This window comes from Nannobrachium achirus (assembly GCF_963921795.1).
Source record: "Nannobrachium achirus genome assembly, chromosome: 18".
In the NCBI taxonomy this organism is placed as follows: Eukaryota; Metazoa; Chordata; class Actinopteri; order Myctophiformes; family Myctophidae; genus Nannobrachium; species Nannobrachium achirus.
In genome coordinates this window covers 35,710,350-35,737,213 of record NC_137825.1, presented here as the reverse complement: position 1 = coordinate 35,737,213, position 26,864 = coordinate 35,710,350, and the positions used below count along the sequence as shown (strand labels likewise).

The following is a 26,864-nucleotide window of genomic DNA, read 5'->3' as shown; positions in this document are numbered from 1 at the left end:
GATCGTTCATGAACACGTTCATATTTTGGGCGAACGTGAACTGAACGTAATTGTTTTCGCTTGATGAACGATATTGTCGAACGCGGTCATTCTGACGCCCGTGAACGACGTTCGTCGGCGTTCGTCGGCCGTTCATGCGGCGGTCCGCGCCTCCGCGGTCGTCTGTCCTCTGCTCCTCTCGTCTCTCTTTTCATTCACGTGCTCCAATAGTAGGCACTGCACGCAGCAGTGCCTCGTGAACGTTCGTCGGAGGCTCCGTTGATATGCAGTGCTGTCTACTCTGCACTCTGCTCCTGCACTGTGTGTGTGTGTGTGTGTGTGTGTGTGTGTGTGTGTGTGTGTGTGTGTGTGTGTGTGTGTGTGTGTGTGTGTGTGTGTGTGTGTGTGTGTGTGTGTTTGTGTGTGTGTGTGAATCTCCTCCTCGTCTCGCAAGCCTGACTGACTATACTTTGTCCTATGTGTGTTGCACGGCGAGAATATCTGATCTGCAAGCTCACAACGCGTCGCATCCACGAGACAACGTGAGCTTGTAGATCAGCTATTTTAACCAACGCGGATCATGCTGTGCACGGTTTAGAAACGTCTGCCTTCTAGTGGGGTTCCTTGTACATGTAACTTTTTGTTTTTTTCTAGTGGGGTTCCCTGTACATGTAATTTTTTGTTTTCATTTCAAATGTGTGTTAAAGTTTCTTTCACTTCCAATTTGTAGATTATGGTCTATAGCACAATTTTGGTTAGAGTATCAAGACAGTAGATTGAAGAAAAATATATTTTTTGCCCTATTACCAAAATCGGAATTGTGTTTTTTGAACAATGTCTTAGTTTTCCCACAACTGCTGTGTAATATATATATTATTTTGTATTGCTATATCAAGTCAATACTGTGTGGGGAATCAATTGGAGTCAAATATTTGTTTTTGAATATTATGATATTTCACACAATGAGACAATAACATGGTTATTACATGCAGTCCTTCACAATAAGGGTGCAGGAAGACTGATGTTGTGGGCACCTCAATGTTAAGTTGGATGAAATTATTGCTGTGTGTGTTTCTATATAATATGGGTTGAGTCAATAATTTTGACAAATAATAGCATGCAGAAACGTCTAAACATTTATATAATATATAAATGTTTAGGTCTATATATATAATATATATATATATAGACCTTTATATATTTTTTCCCCTTTTTTTTGAATTGCCAAAAGTATAAAAAAAAAATATGGTTAAAAAAAGAACTAAAAAAGAACTATGTAGTTCATTTTGGGGAACCATGAACTTTAGTTCATAATGGGGAATTATGAACTAAAAATGAACTAGTTCATTTTAGAAGTTCTGAACTTGAACTTGAACTAGTTCATTTTTAAAGTGAACTTTCCCAACACTGTGTATTGTACTGTATCTTCTGTACTGTACTGTACTGTACTGTACCGTACCTTACTGTGCTGTAGTGTACAGTACCTTACTGTATTGTAGTGTACTGTATCTTCTGTACTGTTCTGTGCTGTACCTTACTGTGCCGTAGTGTACTGTACCTTGACTTGGCGGATTGTCTCACCGTCCAAACCGCTGCACAAGGTCGCGCACTGCAGGCACACTTGTCAAAATTGACTCTGTCAATTCTAGTTTATCTATCATGCATACTGTAGACGGGAACTTCGGTTCCTTTCTACTCCTACATACTTAGTGAGAAAATGAAAATAAAAACATCAATGTGTTCAGCTTACAGTGGCAATGTGTGCTATTACTTTATACAGCAATCGGCCAAATGGTGGCGCTGTAGGAAGCCTTCGAAAGTGCGAACTTTGAACAGGTATAGCTCATGCTGTGTTATACGTACAGCCATGAAACCTGTATACACTTATGCGTCTCCTCATGCCGAACAACTTTTACCCTCTAACTTTTGACCTCTGACCTTTAGGTCTCCCACAATTCGGAATTATATGAAAAACAGTAAAAATCTATCTCCTCCTGGGATTTTCGCGTCAAGTGCACAAAACTTTTTTCACATGAACTTTGAACCTATATCTACAAGGCTATGTGGTGAGAAGTTTGTACGTTAAATAATGATTTTTTAATAATTCAACGTATATTGCGGTTTTATGCAAATTATTCTTCGGCCTCTAAATCATACATGCAAAGTTACACGTTCATGGCATTTGGCAAAGATGTGGAGGGTTAGTCAAAGTATCACTGAAACCAATTTTATTCCAATCGGCCAAAGGGGGGCGCTATACGAAGCGTCTGAAAATTCAAACTTCAAACGGGCATAAGTCATGACTCGTTTCGTTTGAAGACATGCAACTTGTTACACGCGTGCTTTGACTCAAGCGGAAGACATCTGTGTCGTTGTTAAGTAAGCTCCGCCCTTCAATTTTCCACCATTTTGAGCAGTTTGTAAAACGCGTAAACCCGCTTTTATTCTGGAATTTTCGCGTCACGTGCACAAAACCTTTTTTACGTGAACTTTGGACCGATATCTAAAGATCTGTCAGATCGGATTTCTTTAACATTGAAACATGCTTTTTTAAATAATTCAAACAATATTGCATTTTTATGCAAATTATTCTTCTGCCTCTAAAACATACATGCAAAGTCACATTTTCATGACAAAATAGTGTAGAGGGTTAGTTCAAATATCACTGAAACCAATCTTACCCCAAATGGCCAAAGGGGGGCGCTATATAATTTTGAGCAGTTTGTAAAACGCTTAAACCCGTTTTTATTCTAGGATTGTTTTTGCAATTTGCATGAAACATTCTACACGCAATCTAAGGACCTTTATCTAACATGCCTATGAAGTGCACACAAAAAAATTATAAAATAATAATAATAAATATAGCTGCAAGCAGCGATAAAGTGTCCAAAGCCAAAAACACCTCAAATCATGAACACAGCCTGGGATGTGCGTGAAATCTTGCAAGCACATTCCCAATAGGTCAAGGAACAGATACCAACCTTCTCACATTGGCCTGTTATAGCGCCACCAGCGGGTCAACTTTTGCCTAACACATTTTTGGAACAAAATGGACCAATCTTTGACGTCAGTAACGTCAAAGAGAGCACTGCCTGCGATCTTGACATTTTGTGCTTTTATAGCCATTGTTTTCTGGCTTGAAGCGAGCCCACAATTGTTTCGAAGGAACAATATTTTTCTAGTTTTGTATTAACATCATGCAGCCCTGATGCTCAGGAGTTGTTTTTATTTGTTCAAAATGTAATGTATTTGTGTTTCAAGCTTCCTTGCTCCAAAACTCCACTCAGGGACAAGTCATGAATTATGCATAACGCTATGACAAGAGTTTTGATAACAAATATGGTTAGAACATCTGGAAAAGAATGTACTTCCATGAATTAGATTACTAATTAATCACTTAAGAGTTTAAATAAGCTAGTTATGAGTCTGACACAAGAGCTTATTTTTAACTCAGACCTTTTGAACTCAGACAATGCATAATATTTTCATTACAAATTGGCTTGTATTGGGCTGCAATATGCTTGAATGCTCCACTTAAAATGTGGTATTTTGAACCTTTGAAAATTATTCTGTTTTGAGTTTTATCTTCAGGGAAGTGCTGGAATGCATTAAACACCTTTAAAGGTCCAACCTGGCTGGAACCTATTTCAATAGATTCAATATTATTTTAACCAATCTGAGAAGATCTTGCATCACTCTGGCTCTAATCGTGGGATGGGTCATCACTCCACAGAGACAGTACAGGTGTGTATCACCTTTCAGGAGATGCTGTGATTGTCATCTTCCATGCGAGTCTGTGCTGCCTGTAACCCACTAGAAGTTGAAATGATCAAGATTTGAGCTCATCTCCTGTAATCTACAGTAGTATGTGATTTTTATATTATTAATATTCTGTACTAATAACAACAATAATAATAATGATTATTATTACGAAGTGATAATTTGCACAATTAATAATAATAATAATAATACTGAGTAATAATTAGTTGTGTGCAGTTTAGTGTTTTATGTCTTAAAAGAGGACATGCTCCTCTGTGAGTGGTGATTGTAGGAAGAAATGTGGTTAAAGGGGTCATGAAGTTTTCTGATGGATAGGACCACAGAGAACTGGTGGAGAGATGATCGGAGCATATTATCATCACTTTAAAGGCCCTTAGACACCGCAGCAAGGGAGACAATGTAGTATATATCTTATTTTGACTCTGTCCTTGGCCCGGACGGGCATAGTGTGGCTGGCATGTGGTTTTTTGAGTCAAGATGTCGTAACCACTCCAATGTCAATGGGCAATGCGTTTGTGTTTATATTTATGATAGTTTAGTGAGTTTGTCTGTCTGTCACGTTTAAGCCAGGATCCATCGGCGCTTGGGTACTGTAAGAGTTGAATGTGGCAAACTGCAAACAGACCTAAAAGAACATTTTGAACCTCCACTATATGGAGTGAAATATTCCCCCAAACTCTTCCTCAATGTCCCATTCATCACAATGCTGTCACTCAGCCAAAGTTTCTCTGCGGAGAATCCAGACTTCTCTATGGAGATACTGAATCACTCCCTCTCTATTTCAAAGAGACCACAATTATGACCTCGCCCCCTTTAAATATTCTTTTCAGAGTCCCCTCTCTCTCTCTACCCCCACCATCCACCCCCTTGATGCTGCATCTGTGGGCAATTACCATTAGCTTCCCATACATGTCCAGCCAACAGAGGAAACTGTTGTAGTGGCGCTCACAGCACGGGGGCTGCTGGTCAGGATACAGGGATGGAGACACAGAGGAACAGAGGGATGGCTGCTGAGGAGGTCTATTCATGACTCTAGGACGGGGGCTGCGGCCGAGGGGACGTTTTATTGTGACCACGACGACCCACTTCTGTCACCAGACGGCTGACACAAAACGGTTGACTTTGCTGACTCTGGTTGACTCTGTCTATATGGCTCCGTGTTGCACCTCCCCTTGTGTGTGTGGTACTGTGTTTCTTTTTGGTATTACAGTACCTTCCCATGTCTCCATCTTTCTCGCTCACTGTTTGTTTGTCTTACTCTGTCATTCTCTCTCTCTCGCTCTCTCGCGCTCTCTCTCTCTACTCTGTTCCACTGTGTGCAATTTTCTCATAGTTGCCCGTTTATCTCCATTTATGTAGCATCATCCCCAAAGTGCCATGCAGAAGTGGCATCAGACAACAAGGTATACATCATAACAATGACCTGAATGTCACAATCTAAGCAAACTGACAGAATGTGCTCTTCATCTGCTCCCCTTGATTATTATGTCATTGGGCGGAGGGGTTTTAAGCATTCATAACCTCTAATCTCAGTCATGTCTGAACCAGCGGACAACCAATCACACCTCAGTATTGTCATACATGTATCAGACAGACAACCAATATAAAGAACGGTGAGCTATTAAAAGGACTATATTTATCTGTATTGGCTTTGGTGAGTCAATCAGTCAGCTAGGCAGAGGTGTGGTGCATTAAAGGGATAGTTCACCTCCAAAATGACTTTTTTTCTATCAATTACACACCCCATGGACACTTGAATTCATGAATATCTTTTTGTTTTTGTTGCATTCCTGAGCCAATAATTTGATGATAAGAATAATGTAACCCACGTAGATGCACTGCGGCGCGACAGCTCAGCTACAACACTGTAGAGCTCAAGACTCTGATGTTAACCCATTTAGAACGGGTTGTGTATCCTTATTTTATGCTTTAACTATTGAAAAATTGATCCGATTCTATAAGTGTCTTTTGAATCCTTCTAAGATTTTTTGAAAAACCTACAGGTATGTTTCTATGTCAGCAATCTGGCTAGCCATCTTAAAAAAAGGTCCTTTTCACTTAATTAACTGGAGCTCAGTTAGTCTGTTCTTGAGAGACTACCATGTCAGTGGTGCTCAAACCTTTTCATGTGAAGGACCCCCCAAAATGATATTTATTTGGACCCCCATCTCAAAATATTTAGTTCCAGGGACACCCAGAACAAAAATTTGAGTTACAAACGTTCGCTTTAAAAATACATATATTCAAAGATTTGCACACATTTTCACGACTTTTTCAAAAATAGCAGATCTACAAGCTCGCAGCGCGGCACTCGGTGCTGCGCTGTGAGCTTGTATATCTGCTATTTTTCACTGGTTAAAGCATTCAATAATTCTAGGCCTTAATTTAATACCGCCACATCTGGCGGAGTCAGGTTAATTTCGGGTGGGCTCTATTCTGAATGATTTCTTTCCACCATGTAGCAAGCACACATAACGGTTGATGAGGATTATATATTTTATATACGCATCATTATTGCATCAATCTGCAGCATCAGTGAAGCTTACCAGCTTATGCATGTCCCATGCACTCTTACAGTCCATGTCCCACTATAAATACCCTGCAGTTCTTGGTACAGCCACTTGGACGTACACTAATGGTCAGTGGAAAGCCTACTGACTAGATATCTCAAAATTCTCAAATTCTGTCCGGACCCGAGCCTACACTACATGTACCGACGTTTTTGGGCCAGTTGCCTGTTGAGAACTCTATACTGGCGTTTTCTTTTTACAAGATATCATTTATGTAACCTAACCTTCATACGTAAGCATATTGAATCAAGAGCTGGAGTATGATGACAGAGAAGAGAGTCAGTCTGAGAATGAGGGAATCTCAGTGGAGAGACAAAGTGAGGAAGAGTATGGAGAGAGAGAGGGTGTTTGTTTGAGGAAGACAAATTGGCAGAGAGAAGGAAAGGTTTTAGGGAATCCCTAACAGGGTTTGCCAGTTCTATTTCAAATCCGTAGATAGATCCGTTAGATATACTGTCGCGTCGTCACAGGTGTAACTCAGTGCCAAGAAAGAACAAGTACTCACATTTGTTATTTTAGTAAAAATATCAATACTGCAATGTAGAAATACAGAATTCAAAATGTACTTGAGTAAAAGTACAAAAGTATTGTCATGAAGATGTACTTAAAGCACCAAGTACTCATTGTGCAGAATATCCCATTTCACACGTTTTCAAATGTATACAAATATTTTGAAAATCTACAAGCTTACAATGCATTGCTGTAGATCGACTGTTTTCAAATGGCAGAAAGGTGTATAGGGCTGAAGTGGGTAATGTATATTTTATAATAATAATAATCAAAATCTACAAAGTAATTAAGTTTTCAAATAATCGTAGTGGAGTAAAAGTACAATATTGCCTCTGAGATGTATTCCAATACACTAAAAGTATTGAAATTTCGAAATTCTCCAGTAAAGTAAAACTACCACAAAATTGTACTTAAGTACAGTACTTGAGAAAATGTACTTATAGTTAGTTTATACCACTGCTAGTTTATACTTTGTTTTACAACCGGTTTTCGTTTTGATAATCTGTTGCTAAGCCGACCCTCTGACAATCTGCAGTAGCTACCGGTATCTGCTCTTTACTGTCTGTGTTCCCCTCTCTTTCTCTTGCTCTCTCTTTGACACACTTTCTCACTGTGTCTCCACTCTCCTTAGGCTTATGCCCTTTTCTCATAATTTCCCCCATCATCTCTCGTTCTGACACCAACTTTATAGCCGCCAAACTGCATGGCGGGCGACATCGACATTGGCCAAGTCTGCCTAGACGAACAGTGCCCAGTCCTGTACCTGGCAAAGGGGAAACAAAATCGTTATGCCCTTGCCAGAGGGACTCCTGGCCGGTAGCGTCAGCTCAGTGTTGTGCACGTGCAAGACACCAGTCATGTTGCCATACCTTAGCAACAGGCATGATGAATTTATTAAGTACATTTTTTCCCCTGTAGCCAAAATATGGCAGCTGCCATACCTTGCCATACCCAATTGACCCCTCTGCTCCTGGCAACGGAATCGTAATGGACGTTTTTCCACTCCTATGCGATGTGGTGTAATAACATCCCCATATGGTGAAATGTTGAGTAACACTTTTAATGAGAAGAGAAAAAAAAAAGGTTGTTAAGGGACTTTTCACTTTGTTAGAATAGTGGAAAAGAGAGGATGACGACATGTACTGTAACATAGATCATTGGTCAGATTGGGGCCTACAATGAAGTCTGCTGTATATACTCTTGTGTGGTTAAACTAACAGGGCAACCAACCACAGAATAAAACGTTTTAATGGGTAGAATGCAACATTGGCTGTTCTATGATGGTTAAGATCCCCTACGCCCCAAAGCCACATAAAAACCTGCTGGGCTGCAATTGAATCCCATGACTACCATTAACTCAATGATTTATCAATAATTCCAAACTGTATAACATACTGTATGTATGTACAGATATATGTTCAGAATGACACATTCAATTGTCTTTGTAAAAACATATGAAGTGTTGTGTTCGATTGGAGGCATTTATTGGAGGCATTTATTTTAACACCAGATTTAGGTTTCACCCTACGAGCACTAAGAGTTACATTTTGTATAATATGGTTCTATTGTGAAAATAGCAGATCGGCTATTTTCACAATTTCTGCCTCTAATATTTGACAATTTGGCCATTGTTTAATTTGTCATTTTAGAGGTATTAAAAAGTCCTTGAATTGTCACTTTAGAAATGTGCGGATACCCTCTATGGGGCTTTTAAGCCGTGACATCATTTTGTAGTCAGACCTCCGCTATTTCAACAGATCCGAGACAAAAATAATGACTAAAGTTAAATTCTACCACTTTCCTTTCAACAACAAATAGAAGAAAAATTAGTAAATAGTAAAAATAGTAAAAAGATTCACTTTTTTGGGGGGCAAAAGTTCTTCTCTGCCTACAAAATGATGTCAGACTTAACAGCCCCATACATAAAAAATAATTTGGGGACCCCCTGGGGGTCCCGACCCACAGGTTGAGAACCACTGCTCTAACGGTCCATTCACTGAAAACGTTTTAAAGTGAAGAGGCCATTCAGCACTCACTGCAGACCCCGACCCTGCTCGTCTGGAGCAGTGAGGGGTTAAGCGTCTTGCTAAAGGACACTTCAGAATTAACTTTATTGTCACAGGTTTACAACAGTGGGTGGAATTAGTTTTTATGCTTCAACATGATAAGCCAGGGATTGAACTGGGAGCCCGCAGTGATGTCATTACGTGCGCGTCACGCGTCTCTGACGCATTCACGTTGCCTAAAGACGCATTCACGTCAGTGTCCTTGGGTCCCACGGACGCATCGCCTCCATTGGAGTCCACGTTAAAATAATTTACCACGTTGCGAAAAAAAAAATATTTTAAAAAGTCCAGACGCCACCATTGTTCATGGGTGAAGGCATGCTACTTAACGCTATGTTAACACAAATGAAATCCGCGTAGAAAGTCTTAAAACAGACGATAGAACTAACGACAGTGGGTGCTTGAGTTTTAGCGTAGCACCGGGCCGCTCTCTGACCATAGTGGCACAGCGTGTTAGGTGATACACCAAAAAGTGTTCCCCCACAGAACGTGTATGGCGCAGAAACATGACATGCTCACTGCTCACACAGCGACCCGCCTCCTCTCCCTCTGTCCTCTTCATTCAATAACAACTGGATACACGCGCTATAGTTTATAGATGTGGTGGACATTGGACAACGTGTTAGAAGCCACACAGGTCTTCATTGCGTCTTTACAACAATAGCGACGATTAACGTCGTGGTGAACCTGGTCAAATAACCTTTATTGGCTCAACTACAACACGGAGGAAGCAAGCTAGCCTAGCATGTATGCTATCTGAGACAGTATGTATATAGCCTAGGCTGCCTAACTGTTTGATTGATATAGTGTTTTCGTGGCGGCGCCGTCCATTTGGTGGTCCGTTCCATAGAGGGGCGGCACGTCCCTCTATGATCAACCGTTCAAAACAAAAGTAGACGATCTACAAGCAATCCTAATCCACTGTTTTTGACCCAGTCCACTGGTTCTTTGTATACAGCAGAGCAAACACAAGCACGGCATTTCCCCCATTCCATAGAAGCAGTAACAGTACAAACAGGAGACATCATGATCTCACTTAGAAGATCCATATTATCGATGTATATAAAATAACAGGTGGCTGACTGGCTGTTGATTATGAAGACTCGGTAAAAGCTTCTATCTACGCCCCCAAGTGGTCAACATCCGATATTACCGGTTAGGTATAAAAAAAAATCAAACCATCACATGACTATTTGGAAGTATTAAAATTGTAAGATTTGGAATTGTGGTTCATTTCTTTCAGACACATTTCTACGTAACATGAACATAACCATATAATAACCAATTCAAGTTAAATGCTGCACTTTGTCAAAAATGACATGATGCGTTGAATTTTTGTGGGACCCATAAAATATCCCTGGGACTCATCCGAAAGACCCGTCTTGGGTCCCGGGACTCATTACATTAAAAACCTATTAACATCACTGAGCCCCATGTAAATGTACAAATGAATGAGGAGAACTTGAATCTGGGGTGCTTGACAAAATGAGGCCCAAAGTGATGTGCATAGCAGCATTGTCTGCGGTTTCATCATGAAGTAATCTACCGTGCACTGCAGGTACAGAAACAGGTGAACAAATGTTTCCATCAGCTTGCCAAATATGCATTACACATGTACGGATTGCACACATACTCTAATAAATACTCACTCCCTCCTTGTCTCAAGCACACAGCCCTCAAGGTGATTTGGACAGCATGCTGTCCAAACACGTGCGTGCACGGCTTGCACGCGCATGTGTGGCTGTGCGCACGTACGCACGCACGCACGCACGCACGCACGCACGGACGGACACACACACACACACACACACACACACACACACACACACACACACACACACGCAGGTAGTGCTCTTGGCACAGCACAGCAAGCCCACGCTCTGCAAATAGCCCAAACTATGTAAATAGGTATCACATGTTGTTTAGATGTGGATGGGAGGTAGACTCTTCTGTTCAATGGAAGTAAACTGGAAAATCAAGATCTGAGTTTTAATAAAAGGGCTCTGGGCAATACTGTCAAGTTCTTTAGTAGTAGTTTATATCCTTCAGAATATACTTTCATCTTTGGTGTATATTGTTGTTGACTCTTTTAGTGATTGTTATCGTTTTAGATTAACATTTATAATTTGCTGTACAACAAGCAGGCAAGGACATGGATGGGAATAGAGTCATTTCTTTTTTAGTTCAAGGTTTGTCTGTATCTCTGCTTGTCCATGAAAGTACACTAACCACAGCTCACGCAGCTATGCGCATGGATAATGTCACAAGACTGAAAGTGAACACTGAACAGTGCCCGGTATAACTCGCTCTAGCGGACACAGATTTGTTCACGAACTGCACTCCAATAGAAGAAACTTGCTGTTAATATATCTATATTGGACACGGAGGCCATGCAGTTTGTCATTATCTTGTTTGTCTCTATCTTGTTTTATATAAATAAAAGTAACAAATCAGCCAAGTTTGTGTAAGCTACCACACAGATGTGCTTCTGCTGTTCTATTATGGCCTGCGACCTTTGCTGCATGCTGGTCATATTTCTATGTACCTTGTGTATCTATGTATCTATAATCCTGAGAAGGAGACAAGTGGATGTAATCAACGAACAGCAGGGAGTGTCTGTCCTTTCTAGAGCCATCTCAGCCAGTAGTGGAAAAGGTACTCACATTTGTTACTTACTGTAAGTAAAAGTATCAATGCTGCAATATATAAATACTAAAAGCCCGGAATTCAAAATGTACTTAAAGTACCCAAAGTAAAAGTACTCATTATGCAGAATGTCCCATTTCAATACGTCGCGATGTGATGCCCTGTTGACTTCTATTACACAATTTAAGTTCAATATTTCAAAAAGTATGAAACATATGAGGGGGAAATTCTTTATTTTATAGTTTTCTGTCTCAACTCAAGCAAGATGATAAATTAAATAAGTTAAACAGTAATACTGTACATTTCAAATCATTCCACAGACCTTCACACAACTAATTTAAAATCTTACATGCATAGTGGATACTGTACATACATTCATACGGATACACACTTTCAGTGCATTTGCTATTAAAAACAAACATTAAATCTACACCTATACTCGCCTGTGCTTTATCGACTGTCACTATACTGAATGCTGATGTGATTTAGCTGTTGTGACTATAAAGTTGATATGTTGATTGATCTAAACATCTACAATAAAAATCCTTCATCTAAATTTGAATAGTCCTACACGGTTTGTCTGTCTGGATGACAAACAAACGACAATGAGGTGAACAAAGCCCTGTCCTCTACCAGAAAAGTTAGAAAAGCTGTCGGATATGGTACACCTCAAAATACAATATTTAGCCTATAGCCTGATGCCCCATTATCCTGCCTTCAGCTCAAGGAGGTTTTCATTTAGTTCTTGAGCTTCTTGTAAAATACGGTAGCGATGCACAGGGCAATAATACACATACATACTAAAACGCCTACAACAGCACCAACCGCAGTAGACAAATTCTCATCCTGGGTTTGCATCAGTGGGGCTGGGACTGGGAGTGTATGGCTATTTTCTGTTTGGGTGACGATCTCCGGGGAGATGATGGTGTGGAGGGGTGACGAGTCGGCAGTCTCATCCTCCTCCGTGCTTCTTCTTCGCCTGCCGTTGTTGCATATCATGAAGGTGTGGCAGGTGCTGACCTCGCATAGCCGGGTGATGCAGTGCAGGTAGTAGGTGGAGATGATCTCGTTCCGCTGCTCCTGAAAGCGGAAAGCCGGGAAGGAGAAGCGGGCGGTCTGGCTGATGCCGTTCTGGATCATGGTGAGGAGCTCTTCACTGACGCAGGGTTCAAACAGGTTGAAGGAGCTGGAGTTGCTGGGAAGCGGGGAGATTGAGGCGTAGCACCGGTCCAGGAGCACGTTGTACTGGCTTGTCAAGTTGGTGGCCTTCACCTCCACGAAGATCTTGGTCCTCAGCTCGATTCCATTCTGTGGCATCACCAGGGGCCTTGTGTAATTAGCATCGCTGAACAGTTCCATGCGCAGGGTGCTGACGAAGCTGCCATTTTTGTCCTCCAGTGCGACAGAGGAGGCTGACACATCAATCTGGTTGTTGTTGATCAGGTACTCTAAGGGGTAGGCGCAGGAGTAATAGTACTTCAGCTCTGCTTTGTAGGTGATTGTCCCTACGGTGGGATCAGAGGATCGCACTATGCCACTGACGTTGACTGTCTGGACGTTGGAGATGTCTGAGAAAACTCCTGTGCCGGCAGTGCTGGTGGTCCTGAAGACACTTCCACAGGCATGGGTAGTGTTCAAGGGAAAGTTGAAACGCACCACGGGTGGAGATACAGATGTATCCAGGGTTCCGCTGCAGGCTGGGTCCGAGACTTGGTTCATAATCATCAGTGACTCGTTGTAGCCAGTGTAGACGACAGGGCAGGCTTGAATTGCCAGACTTATGGAATTGGTGCCACATGTCACCGCAATGTCACTGACCTCTGGACGTCTCGATTCTCCAATTGCACCACAGTCACTCAATGTCAGCTGACTACTTCTACCTATGATGGTGGCAACGATTAAAAGAATGTGAATATTCATCTTGGCTCAACAGCAGTGGTTAGGCTTTCCGCTCCTGTGACTGGATACCTCGTTTATTCAGCTCTGAAGGCAAACACAGGTTGGTGCTGGTGGTGGGTGCTCAGGAGCCTTTTATAGAGTGTCTCCTTTGCCGCAATTGGCTTAAAAAGAAGGTTGAACCACTCAGCCACGGTATAAGTTGACAATTGCATTGTATTTTAAGGAGAAGGGTGGCAGCGTGGTTTCATACCCTCAGGGCAACAACCTGAAATCCGGAAGCATATTAATCAGAAAATATCTAGATCTATGACCTGGGTCACAGACAGGCTAAGCCGCCGTCAATTGACTTAAATAACATTAAGTACAGTAACCTATATATGATGAATTCCTGAAGATCATATACAATTCTTCCGGATGGAGCACATTGAGAAATGACCCAGTATCGACAGTTTTATTGACACAAATTTAACACAAAAAAACTTTTGTTCATTTCCACTGTGGTCCTTAAATGTGTGGGTAAGCTGAGCGCCACGTGTCTGGGGTGGGGGTAGGGGTAGCAGAAACCTACAGAAAGATTATATAAATAATAAACATATCCATACAATTTCTAATAGACAACTATTGCCAGTAACCATTGCAAGAAACAACACGGCAGACTAATAACTGCAGCTATTCAAATGATTATGTAACTGTGTTAGATTTAGGTGTGCCCAGAGAGCCATGGGTGTGCCAATGTGCAAGCATAGACAGAAGGCACTCGTATTGTCAATGCAGATTGACACACAAATCTAACACACCCATTGATATAAGCAGCTGTGTTGCTTATGTCATAATGTACTAGAATGTCTGTAGGGTATGGTCCCACATACAGCTGTCAGAAGCGTTGTAGCCAACGCATGGCGAGGCCTCAGACATTAAAGGAGAGAACCAGAAATAAGAAAAAGGTCCCCCCGGAGGATTGATTTGGGGGTTTGTATTTGAAAGTGCACCGTGATAACATCATCACAGTGAACTTTGCAATACAAACCCCAAAATAAATCCTCCACTTCTAGGCAACACAGAAGAGGGGGGGGACCTTTTTCTTATTTCCACATAACAACTCAAAGGTATATTAATGACACTAGTCCTTACCCGTTCAAAGATTGAGCTCTGAAATGATGTGCAGTGTGTGGGTTATGAGGGATGGAAAGTAACTTTAACTGGTGCTTGCATGATAATATGTAGGAGCATCAATGTAAGAAATACCCGTTTCGTTTAATGGCTACAGAGATACTGTGTACCGATCTGCATGATTTTTGGACAAAATCTGTAACAGGGCCAGACAACAGACCCCCCCCCGCCCGCCCGCCTGCGCGCACACACACACACACACACACACACACACACACACACACACACACACACACACACACACACACACACACACACACACACACACACACACACACACACACACACAGACACACACAGAGCTGGTTAAACATGTTGCCTCATGCTAGATGCAGAATAGATATGCCTCAAGCTAGATGCAGAATAGATATAGATACACCATAAAAATGCTAATATACAGCATATGATTTGTGAAAGTGACAAACGGGCTCCACAGTTATGTTAGGTGTGTTCATATGCTAATGGTGATGCGATTTCAGATAAATTGCTCCAGCCACTGAGGAGAAACACTGTGACAGACACTCACTCAGACAGACAGACAGACAGACAGACAGACAGACAGACAGACAGACAGACAGACACTCACTCACTCACTCAGACAGACAGACATTTGGAAAATTATATGTTTGATAGTTCAATGTTGAAAATGGGTGGTTCTCCCCGGGGCAGACCTCCATTCAGAAACACCCCCACTTAGAATAATCCCCATTCAGAAATACCTCCACTGAGATTAGGGTTAGGGTTTAGGTGGCACCTCCATTTAGAATAACTAGTCCTTACCCGTTCAAAGATATGAGCTCCGAAATGATGTGCAGTGTGTGGGTTATGGGGTGTGCACTGTGCACACAGTATATGAGGGATGGAAAGTAACTTTCTGGTGCTTGCATGATAATATGTAGGAGCATCAATGTTAGAAATACCCGTTTCGTTTAAAGGCTACAGAGATACTGTGTACCGATCTACATGACAACATCTGAAAGAGGGCCAGCCAACACCCCCCCCCCCCCCCCCCCCCCCCACCCACCCACACACACACACGCACGCACAGCACACACACACAGAGCTGGTTAAACATGTTGCCCCATGCTAGATGCAGAATAGATATGCCTCATGCTAGATGCAGAATAGATAGTAGTTACACCATAAAAATGCTAATATACAGCATACGATTTGTGAAAGTGACAAACGGGCTTCACAGTTATGTCAGGTGTGTTCATATGCTAATGGTGATGCGATTTCAGATCAATTGCTCCAGCCACTGAGGAGAAACGCTGTGACAGACAGACAGACAGACAGACAGACAGACAGACAGACACTCACTCACTCAGACAGACATTCGCAAAATTATAGTATAGATGGAAGTCAACCGTCTGAATGGCAATGTTTCTGAATAGAGATGTGTGACACCTCCATTTAGAATAATGGAAGTCAATAACCGGTTCTCCCCTTTAAACTGTAAAATCAGCCTTATACTTTCAGAGAGAGGCATGGCCTTTGATCTGGTCCCTGCTTTCTCTAATAATAGGCCTACAGTACTTATTGCTTGCATGACATGTCTAGGGAGGGAGAGATGGACAGGTCAGAGGAGGACTGATTTGGGGTTTTGAACAGATGCCAGTCTGGGTGACTTGTGGTGTTCCAAGCCACTTCCTCAACACACCACCACATGTCATTACAGCTCAGTGGTTCTCAACTGTGAACCCAGAGACTCATTACTGCTGGCTTTTATTCTAGATCTAGATGAAACTTGAATAACATAGGATCAGATTCTACATTTAGCTGACGATAGGATGGTGGGAGTGCCCCCTTATGCCTTGAAAACTAGTTGATCCATCTTCACGGGTTTATCCGAATTCAGTTTGATGAAATAAACATAAATAAATATGGCATAGAGGAATTTTACTCAATCAATAAGCAAAAAAGGGGAAAACATTAAAATAAGTCCTGTGACTGGGGGTGTCTTGTGGTCAAACCTGTGACCATGAATGGAATTAGCTACGTGGTGGAATCAAGAACAAGCAGTGTTTCTTCTGGACAGTTGGGGACCAATTAGCTACACTACCAAGAGTGGAACACAGTCAAACATTTGGCATTAATTTTACTCTGTGAGAGAGTTTAAAATAACTCTCAGAGATGAATAAACACTAAGGATTTTACGGTGTAGATTTGGCCTTCAGAACTGTGCCTGAGAACCACGCTGGTTTATCACTTTCAGGGGAATATTTTTCACATTGAGTACAAAGTAAAGCCTCAGGGTCTGTTTGGGTCCATTTTCTTGTTTGGGTCAAAATAATTAAATGACGCTGAGGATCTTAATGTCTGAAAGCAGTTGCAACAGGTTTAGTTACGGTTTTTAACTGTTATCGCATTTCTCCTTGTGTATTCATTTAGTAAAAATTGTGCTGCGAGGCAGACGCGCTTGTGTCTTGTATCGTGATACAGCTTGTATTTTGTAACTATAATATGCTCTGCTCTGTTCATCTTGGCTCTTGTTTTCTTTTTGTTGTATTGTTGTGCCTGTTGTACACCAGCTGTTCTCTTTATCAAGGCAAGCCTGAGGAGCAAATCCAAGTTTCCACTGTTAGGAGTGGTTGTTTCTGCTTTCCCTTATTGAGTTCAGTAATGTGCGTAGATGCCGTGTTTTGAACTAAATAGACCCGCTGAATTATGCATTGTCCTGACTAACCCATCCGTTATGCTTACAAATTTGTACAGTATGCACACACATTTTGGCATTTACTTTGAGTTTTTCCCGATGATGTATGTATGATATGTACATCATGTAGTGAATATTTCATAATATTTTCATTATTCATACAATATTTTACTCCTGTATATGTGCGCTTTAAGTTTTCCTTCAAAGATGTACAGGTAGTCTATTCTTATTGTTTTATTGGACAGACAGACAGAGAGAGAGAGAGAGAGAGAGAGAGAGAGGAGAGAGAGAGAGGAGGGGGGGGTGATGTGTAACACAGATCATCCTATAACAAAAGATATAATGGTCTTCATTCCCCAAAATATATTGGTGAAAAGTGTATGGTTTGGTAAGGTAATGTACAAGGTGGACGATAAAGTTTGAATGGAGGATTGTGTTTTGATTGGTCCATGCTGTGGGACTTAAGAGTGTGTGGTTCTACAGATTCCTCCTTTCACACAAACATCGCTGCATTTCCCCCCTACATTCCTAGCTGCTTTCCCTGAACGTATTGTACTTGCACAATGTACAATTAAACAAAACAATAATTTAATGCTATGACGCGAATTACATCATAGTACGTCCATTATAAACCTTCCGGCCGAAACACAGACTTACAAATAGTTCCACGCTGCAGTGTACTCACGAGTGTAGTAGGCCTACTGTGTCCCCTGGTGGCAGGAACAGTGTAGTGCAGACATTACGACACACACACACACACACACACACACACACACACACACACACACACACACACAAAGGAACAGTGTAGTGCAGACATTATGACACACACACACACACGCACACACACACACACACACACACAAAATACATGAAGAAACAGTGCTTTTGGTGGCCAACATGGCTTGGAGCAGTTGTGCGTGGGTGCATGTGAGCACGCGAAGCGTGCGATTTCTAGATATGAGCGGCCGCGTCAGCGGCCGCGATTTTCTAGTGTCATAAATTGACATTCAGGATTTTACTGTATATGTGGTGTCAACAGAAAGTGCCTGAGTCACTCAAACAACTTTACCACTAACTCAACAACAGAGTCCAGGGCCAGTCAGACAAAACCAAAACCAATTTCACATTTAACATGAGCCAAATTGACTGGAACCACATCCCCTACTTTGCAGGAAAAGAATAACATTTTATTCCTTTGCACCAGGCCAGTGCCAGGTGTGGTGAATGGGTGTGTGGGTGAAGATACCAACACCAGCCTGTCCCTGCCCATCATGGCTCTTACCTCTATCATGCCACAGCAGGCAGGTCTGAATAAGGGGTGAAATGGGGCAGAACACCTCAGGCTCTCCAGAGGAATGCAAGGTATTTCCTACCGTAGAGACTGTACAATAAGACTGACCCAGCTGAGGTGAGATGCAGAAGCAGGGCACGATTCTGCCAAGTTTCCAATACATGCTCTTTTGTAAGATACCATCTCTGTTTAAACAACCTCATGGAACAACAAGTAACTGATTTACATCTTTGCTCTGTCGCAAGAAAGCATAATCTATCATTGCTCCAGATGTGGCTCAAAATGTACAAAGTCTCTGCATCCCTTGTGGTGTGTTACAAGTAGTGCCTACATCAAACACACACACACACACACGCACGCACGCCACACACACACACACACACACACACACACACACACACACACACACACACACACACACACACACACACACACACACACACACACACTCTGTGCACACACGCACACACTTACCCACCACAAACCCAATCAAACCGTCGTCAAATAAAAGGGAACGCCCACTTCGTTTGTTCCTTTTCATGCGTATAGCTATCAGAGTCTGTCTCGAGAGATTACCACAACCCTAACTGCTCCCAATGAGCAGGTTGGTGCATTGCATAGTTAACTCCGCTGTAGGGTGTGAATGGCTGAATGTAAAGTGCTATAGAGAGTGCTACTGTATATGCAAATGCACTATAGCTACAGTACAGTATGTATAGGTACATACTGTATCCTGTACATTGTTGCAGATTGGGGAGTCCAATATAACACATCTGACACTATGTTTATGCCTGGGTAATTATGGATGCTGTCCCTGTCCTGTATTTGTTGATGTAATAGTTATTTTGTGGCTCACCCCTGGAACCATACATATCTCTTGTGGTCAGAGATTAAACCGCTCCCTCCTGTATATCTCAATGAAGAACAAGATTATTTTCATAGGACTCACTGAATCATATCCCCCTCTCCACCTTCTACACCCTCATGCAGGATAGCCCTCCATCTAACATTTAGACAACATTTTCACCTGCACACAAGATATCTAAAAATCTAAGGGCAGATTGCCATGATTGGGAGCCACAGTGTGCAGACTTATACAGTTTCACACATTATATCTGAAAATCTAATGAGCAGATTAGCATGAAAAGTAATTCACTCAGGAGGGATTGAACACTACAGATGTTGGTGACCCCATGGCCTTTCCTCTAGTGCCCACCATGTGAAATATTTCCACTTTCACATAAGATATATCAAAATCTAATGGGTGGATTTCCATGAAACTTGCGTTTATTCCTGAAATAATTAACCCTGGGCCAACTATTTGGTCTGATTACACACTGGCAAACTTCAATTGATTTCCTATACCGGTATCTGTATCACGTGAGTTTAGGAGCCCATAAGTCAACACACTGTTGCGAGATCTGGCAACGCTGATCATAGGACGTTCACGCCATCTGGCGTTTACGTCGAGTGGACTGTAGTCGCACGCAGTTGCTCAATTAGGAGACCATTTGTTTTGCATTAGAGACGTTGGTTCTGTATCTTGGAAGTATGTCAAAGATTGAGGCATCAATACAACATATGCATAATCTTTTAAGGTCCTCTATTGTGCACACCTCAAGTAAAGACTAATGCTCCAGGTGAGGCTTGAACTCACAACCTCGGCATTTCTTAGCTGGTTACTGTTTTATAAGTACCGCGCGCTAACCGATTGCGCCACTGGAGCACATGTTTGTGATTTGCACCAGAAATCAATTGACATTGCTGTGTAGATCTGTACAGTATGTAGGAGGTCAGGGGCCCTATTATGAACGTCTTATGTCCAGGTTATCTAGTAATTAAGTCATCGTCAGCACATTTAATCCCTGGGGGAGCGTTCATATGTAAATTAACATTTACATATGAATGGTATCTGCTTTGTTTAAATGCCCAAACCACACCCATGACTGGGCCATGAAGGGTGCATACTCCACTTTTAGAGCCAAATTTATTTCGGTTCGATATGACGTTATTCAGAGGTTTGGGGGGTGGGCACCATAATTAATTTGGCTGTTCGGAGATTTTGTGACTCCCCGAACAGAACCGAAATAAATGTGACTCTAAAAATGGAGCAGTGGTAATTAAGACGTGTAAAATAGGGCCCTAGGTGTCTACTGTATGTCTGTCTGGAGCTAATCTCACAAACGATAGATAAAAGATTTAAATTAAGTTTTAACAATAGAATAAACTGATTCATTATGCTATAAAACTTATATATACTTATATAACAATATTTTAAAAGAACATTTAACTTTATGAAAAAGGAAACAAGTTATAAAATATGAATCACTGAACTTTGTTTTATTCAACCAAAATTGAAACATTTGTAAAGGTATTTTAATTTTTTATATCTATATTTCTTTATATCGTCCAAACTATACTAGAGCTGTCTCATTCTCTGCTGTCCTAATGTCTAAATAAATGCATTCCAGAATTGATTCCAACTCTACCGCTGTGTAAATACCCCATTTGATTGTGTCATCCAGAATATAATAGATTAGGCCATGGCCTCAAACCTCATGTCTCCTTCACTCAAGTCATGTTTCGATTTCAGCCGGAGGGGGAAGCATTCATACTATTCCAGGAGAAAGCTCTGCTTTTCAGTATTTCAGGAATACATTTTGTTCTATTTTATTTTATTTTACTGTTAGTGGATTTGTCTGATTGTCTGTATCTGTTTCAGTGATATTTAAGCAATGTGGTTTTCAGCAGTATCATCCATGGGGCCCAAAAGTGGGTCAACTGTGAACTATAGTAGAAGGAATATTGTTAGCAGATATAGTGGTTCCTCAACGCATGGTCAAGGTAAAGTTCCGTTATAGAATAATAGTATGTTATTTTTGATTAATTGATTGATTGATTGATTGATTGATTGATTGATTATATTATTTTAATGTCCTATCTATGTAAAGCACTTTGGATAAAAAGCTCTATATAAATAGGTCCAGGTGGTGTACAAAACATGCACACCCTTTCTTGGCCCTTGTACAGGGTTAAATACTTCAACAAAAGGTCAAGTGCCCCAAACAAAACCCAAACTCACAACCTTGGCATCGCTCAGCTGGTCACTGTCTTATAAGCACCGTGCGCTAACCAATTGCACCACTGGATCACGTGCTGTGCACATGACATGCATAATCAGCTATTCACATTATAAGGTCATATCATTCATACAGTATATCATAGTTATCATTACAAAGCGATTCCCCGTTTAACGTCACTGTTACTGTGTTTGTCAGTGGCACAGTGATTAAAATGAACCACAAGTAATCCCTGAACATGAATTCTAGAATATAATGTTCCTACTGTATGCCTCTCAGCTTCCCACTGTCAATAAAGAATAATGTCAATCTGCAGCACAGTGGTGGTGGAGTGAGGAATGATTAGCTTATCATGCAGGCTGTGGTAACGACATGGAAGACAGACAGACCCCACAAGCTACTGCAATTAAACCAGCGGTTTCATCTTGTAAAGACCACCAGCACGTATTGTCTGAGGGATGGTCAGGAATGAACATAATCATTTCTTAATGGCCTTGTGCGTGGAACACAGAACCTTGTCGGCAATCAATCTAGATTATACATTGTGCAGTCTGTGGCAGCTTTGTTTAAATATTTGAGGCTATCTGCCTTTTGGCATCACATTAATCACTTCACTGAATTAGTCCTGAAATTCACAGTTTTGTCCCACACACCACTTCCCTGCCCCCTCTCTTTAGTTTACGCCACAGCCAATTCATCATAAACAGTTCTGTCTTTCAAGCAGACTGAAGAAGTGGTGGGAACATTAAATTACTTGACTTTTAACTGTAATTTTCCCCTTATTTTAGTAGTTAGTTAATTGTATCACCTGTTATCCCAACTCAAAATTATTTTCATAATTGATGGCTGTAATTAAAACCAGTAGAACTGGATACCATTGTTGACTCTTTTCCACTTAAAGGGTAACCCAGAACCTCCGCATCATCACAAACAGACTAGAATGAGTAATAGAATGGATACATCATTATAAGAGAATGTGTGCTTGTATGTTTCACAGTATTAACGCATACCGTACGGTAGAAGATCGAGGGTTGCTTCTCTGTTGCAGATGATTTTTTGGCATCATTTGCCCGACATGAGCTATGATGTAATAAAGAGTGCAATGATGTTGTGGAATCACCTTGAGTCAGGAATTCAGGGACTAGTGAAAAGACAAAGATTACATGCTGAAGCTGTGGTTGTACATAGGTTATCAAAACGTTTATGAACCGTTGCATAACTACATACTGAATCTTTAGTATAGTATAGTCTTTGCCCCCTTTTTATTTAATCCAGTGATAATTAAGTGGCCTTCGGGTCAAATGCTTCCTGAGTCATATGGCCCATTCTGTAGGTCATGATACTCCTGTTTATGTAGCATGAGTCAACATGCACAAACACCCTTCACCATGACGCTAGTATGTCACAGGGACATCAATCCAACCCTTGACTCTGAGGTAGGCGTAGGGTACCATTTTTGCGGTCTTTGGTATGACTTGCCCTGGAGATTGAAACCCTACCTCCTAATCTCAGGTCAGACACAGTAACCACAACAAGGCATGTGAACTGGTATAGTTAAACAGATATTACCCTTGAAATGTTAACCTAATATCTAGGTTATCTAGGGCGAGTTGTCTGTCCCCCTTTCGTTTCCTCCATTGATGCCAGTGGTCTGCTATAGTGCTGTTCTCTCTTGTTGTGCCACAGTAAGTGTCATTTCATTTCTGTTCTGAAACAACTGCTGACAGGGATGACGTAAGTTCTTGTTTATTTTGCTGTTGTTGTGGCAGATGTTTAGTCACTTAATATGTTGCGATGCACACACACACACACACACACACACACACTGCACGCACACGTACACGCACGCACACACACACACACACACACACACACACACACACGCGCACACACACACACACACACACGCACGCAGGCAGGATCAAAATCTGCTGACAGGAAGGAAGCGACCTCCACCGATATGACTGTAACATCTGTCGTTGCAGCAGAGGCTGGGGGAGCGATATGTGCTAGCATGTAGCATCACCCTGTCTATTATCTGTTTGACCTGATGGCGTTCACAGATGTGAGGAGAGCACTGTACACTTAGATGGCTAAGTGTACAGTGAATCAGGGATGCACCTCTGGTCAGACAAACCTATCTTATCTTCTGTTGTTATCGTGTTGTATCTCATATCTTGAAGTGGTGGTAAAAGTACTCAAATGTATTACTTAAGTAAAAGTATCAATACTGCAATGTAGAAAAGCTCTGTTACAAGTAAAAGTCCGGAATTCTAAATTGACTTGAGTATAAAACTATTGGTATCGAAATGTACTTAAAGTACCAAAAGTAGAAAGTACTCATTATGCAGAATGGCCTGTTTCACCAGTTTTCAAATGTATAAAAATGTAAAAAAAAAAAAAAAATCTGCATCACGACGGATTGTGAGCTTGTAGATTGGCTATTTTCATGTGTATACAGTAGGGTTGAATTGGTTAATGTATGTTTTGTAATAATAATAAAAGTAAAAAAATAAAAATAAATAAGCAGCAGACGCAGACAGACGCCAAGTTTATGAGTTCAAGCATCACATAGAGCAAGGAAGTTTTAAGATCTAAACTTTCACTTACTATTAAAAAGTTCAGTCATTAAATGGCACATAGGCATTTCGGCCCACTTCCAGCCGAGCCAACATGTATACTTCTGAGCTAAGACATAAAGCCCACTTTGGCACTGGACATATTGCGCTTTGAGCTCCATGTGGAGGAAAATGTTATAATTCCCTTTATTATTCATTTCCATTTCAGCCTATTCTCTTTATACAACTACTGGATATTATTTTGATCTCAAGTTATTATGATTATGTATGAATTAAATGTCCCTGACACTAGACAGTCTGGACTAGAGGAAGAATGTTGATAAGGACATCTGCGTAGTTACCCATTGCAGGTTTCCATGACAATGGGCAGTCCCTAGCCAAAATACTGAATCAGGTCCATTTGGGTACATTTGAAGTCTATATTTAGTCTTCAACAGCTTTCAAGCCCTTGTCATCAATCTCCTAATTGTGGATGCAGAACAATGAATTCTGTTACATTTTTATTATTGTCATCTGTGGCATCACCCAAAGGCATTTAGTCGTTAATTCTTTATTCTCACACCAAGGAAATACTTTATTTCCATGACAATTACAAAACATTACAATTTAGGAATTTATCTCAAACAACATACCCATGGCTACCCATGTGGCTCAAGGAGTGAGTTAATATCGTCGTTGTCGGTGGAAACATCGTATCTCCAAGTTTCAAATGTGTACCGGTATGTTCTTTCGCAAAGTAAAGCCCTGCTTCATCATACAAGGCCGTCGCACAAAAGTAGTGAAAACAGGCGACCTACAAGCACACCTCGCGGTGTGAGGCGTTGTGTGCTTGTAGATCGGCTGTTTTCACTAGTTTAAATCATTTTTAAATGATCAATGCGTAACCAACGGTTTTGGACATACAAGGTTTTCACCTGACAACGACGCTACGCTGGACATAAATAACCATACATTAACTTCCTTCCTTGTTGCGTGTGATCCACACTCTCTGTTACCTCCATCCTGTCTCTCCTATTGTGCCCTTGATACAGTATTACCTACTGTAAATGTATATACTGTATTTCTGTAACCAGCGGCAGGCTGCAGCTGGGACATCACTTCCTGGGGGATGTTGCGGTGACACAGTTTGTCTGTCGTTGATGTCACCGTTCAATCAGGGGTCCAGTCAGTGTCACCATGGAGGGGCAAAGGGGTCGGGGAGGGTGTCGGTGTTGTGTAAAGAGCAGAGATTATAGCCTGTAATCTCCTGTCATGAAAACCTACGGCATAGAGAGCGAGAGAGGGAGGGGGATAAGAGGAGTAAGAGACATGATCAGGATCATGGAATAACAAGCGGAGGATGGATTGGAGAAGGTTGTGTTTTGCTGGTTGAGTGTGATGTGTGTCTTTTTTTTAAATCACACAGCTTCTGGTTAGTGTTTTTCCCACTGTATTATTTACTAAATAAACCTGTTATGAGTGTTGATTGTTTGTGCGCTCATGGGTGCTATGGTTGATTTAGGGTTTGGGAATAAGTGCAATAACAGAAATCAATTGCGTGCGACCCGTGCGTGCGTGCATGCGTGCGTGCATGCGTGCGTGCGTGCGTGCGTGCTTGCGTGCGTGCGTGCGTGCGTGAGTGCGTGCGTGCGTGCGTGCGTCCATAGTGTGTATAGTATATAGGCTATATAATACACAAACATCACTCAAATAGATGTGCCCCTAGGGAGCTATGCAAGAATGATATTCAATAGTTGCACTCTGGCTGGCACAAATGCACTCTTTAGACAAATACACACGCACGCACACACACCCACATACCGGTACACACACTCACACGCATCACAGTATAATCAAAGGATGTGGTTGTAATTTGCTTGGATGGAGCTGCTATTTGCAGGGACAGTTTTTCTGTTTCCTTGTTTTTCTCTGAACTCGGGACTCTGCTTTCAAGGCCAAGTAAACAGATGCCAACATACACAGCTGAGAAATTCAAAGATTAATGACTTGTTTTTTATATCTTCTTGTCTCTTAAAAATAGGACATTGAGCACTGAGCAGCTATCTACATTACATATACAGTATATTATCTGTTTTAATTGTGATAGAACAGTTGGAAAGCAGAGATGCAGACAGTGCAGCTCTGGTCATGACCCTAAACCAGAAAGAGATAAATAAGTGTTACTGTATCAGTGTGTGCGTGTGTGTGTGTGTGTGTGTGTGTGTGTGTGTGTGTGTGTGTGTGTGTGTGTGTGTACTAATATATTTATAATGATCAGACTTGCAGCAACACACGCCGCACGGCGCACGCACATTGTAGTGCACACCTTAAAGCGTAACAACCCACGCGTTAAGGCATAGCGCACATCTGCATGAATAGGGCACACCTATGCTACACCTTCAATTGAATTTTGTCACACGTATAGGCATGTGTAGCGTTTTGATATGCAATTGAATCATGTCAGCCGCGACTCGCAAGGCACTATGTCAGAAGAATGCATGATGCACTAACAGCTGACACATAGAATCGTTCTAGATCAGATGTCCGGCCAGGCAGACGTTCAGGTCATAGACTGTAAAATATATGGACAAAGCGAAGCCATTGGTTTCTATGCAGCGCAAATGACGCATTTTGGGTCCTTGGCATGGGTGTCGCC

The 26,864-nt window shown here is 41.5% G+C and overlaps 2 protein-coding genes across 2 annotated transcripts in view; one reads left to right on the top strand and one right to left on the bottom strand.

Moving 5' to 3' along the window:
* The window catches only part of LOC308303053 (zona pellucida-like domain-containing protein 1), a gene marked incomplete at both ends in the record, with an annotated part of 21,056 nt that extends 7,585 nt beyond the window's left edge, over nt 1-13,471 (bottom strand). The window contains 2 exons of the mRNA XM_080747372.1: nt 4,616-4,721; nt 12,377-13,471. Of these exons, the coding sequence (XP_080603498.1) occupies nt 4,616-4,721; nt 12,377-13,471 (1,201 nt within the window). The remainder of the gene's footprint in view (nt 1-4,615; nt 4,722-12,376) is intronic.
* The window catches only part of rhbdf1b (rhomboid 5 homolog 1b), a gene marked incomplete at its 3' end in the record, with an annotated part of 79,178 nt that overhangs the window by 4,453 nt on the left and 47,861 nt on the right, over nt 1-26,864 (top strand). The gene's annotated exons all lie outside the window — the stretch shown is intronic.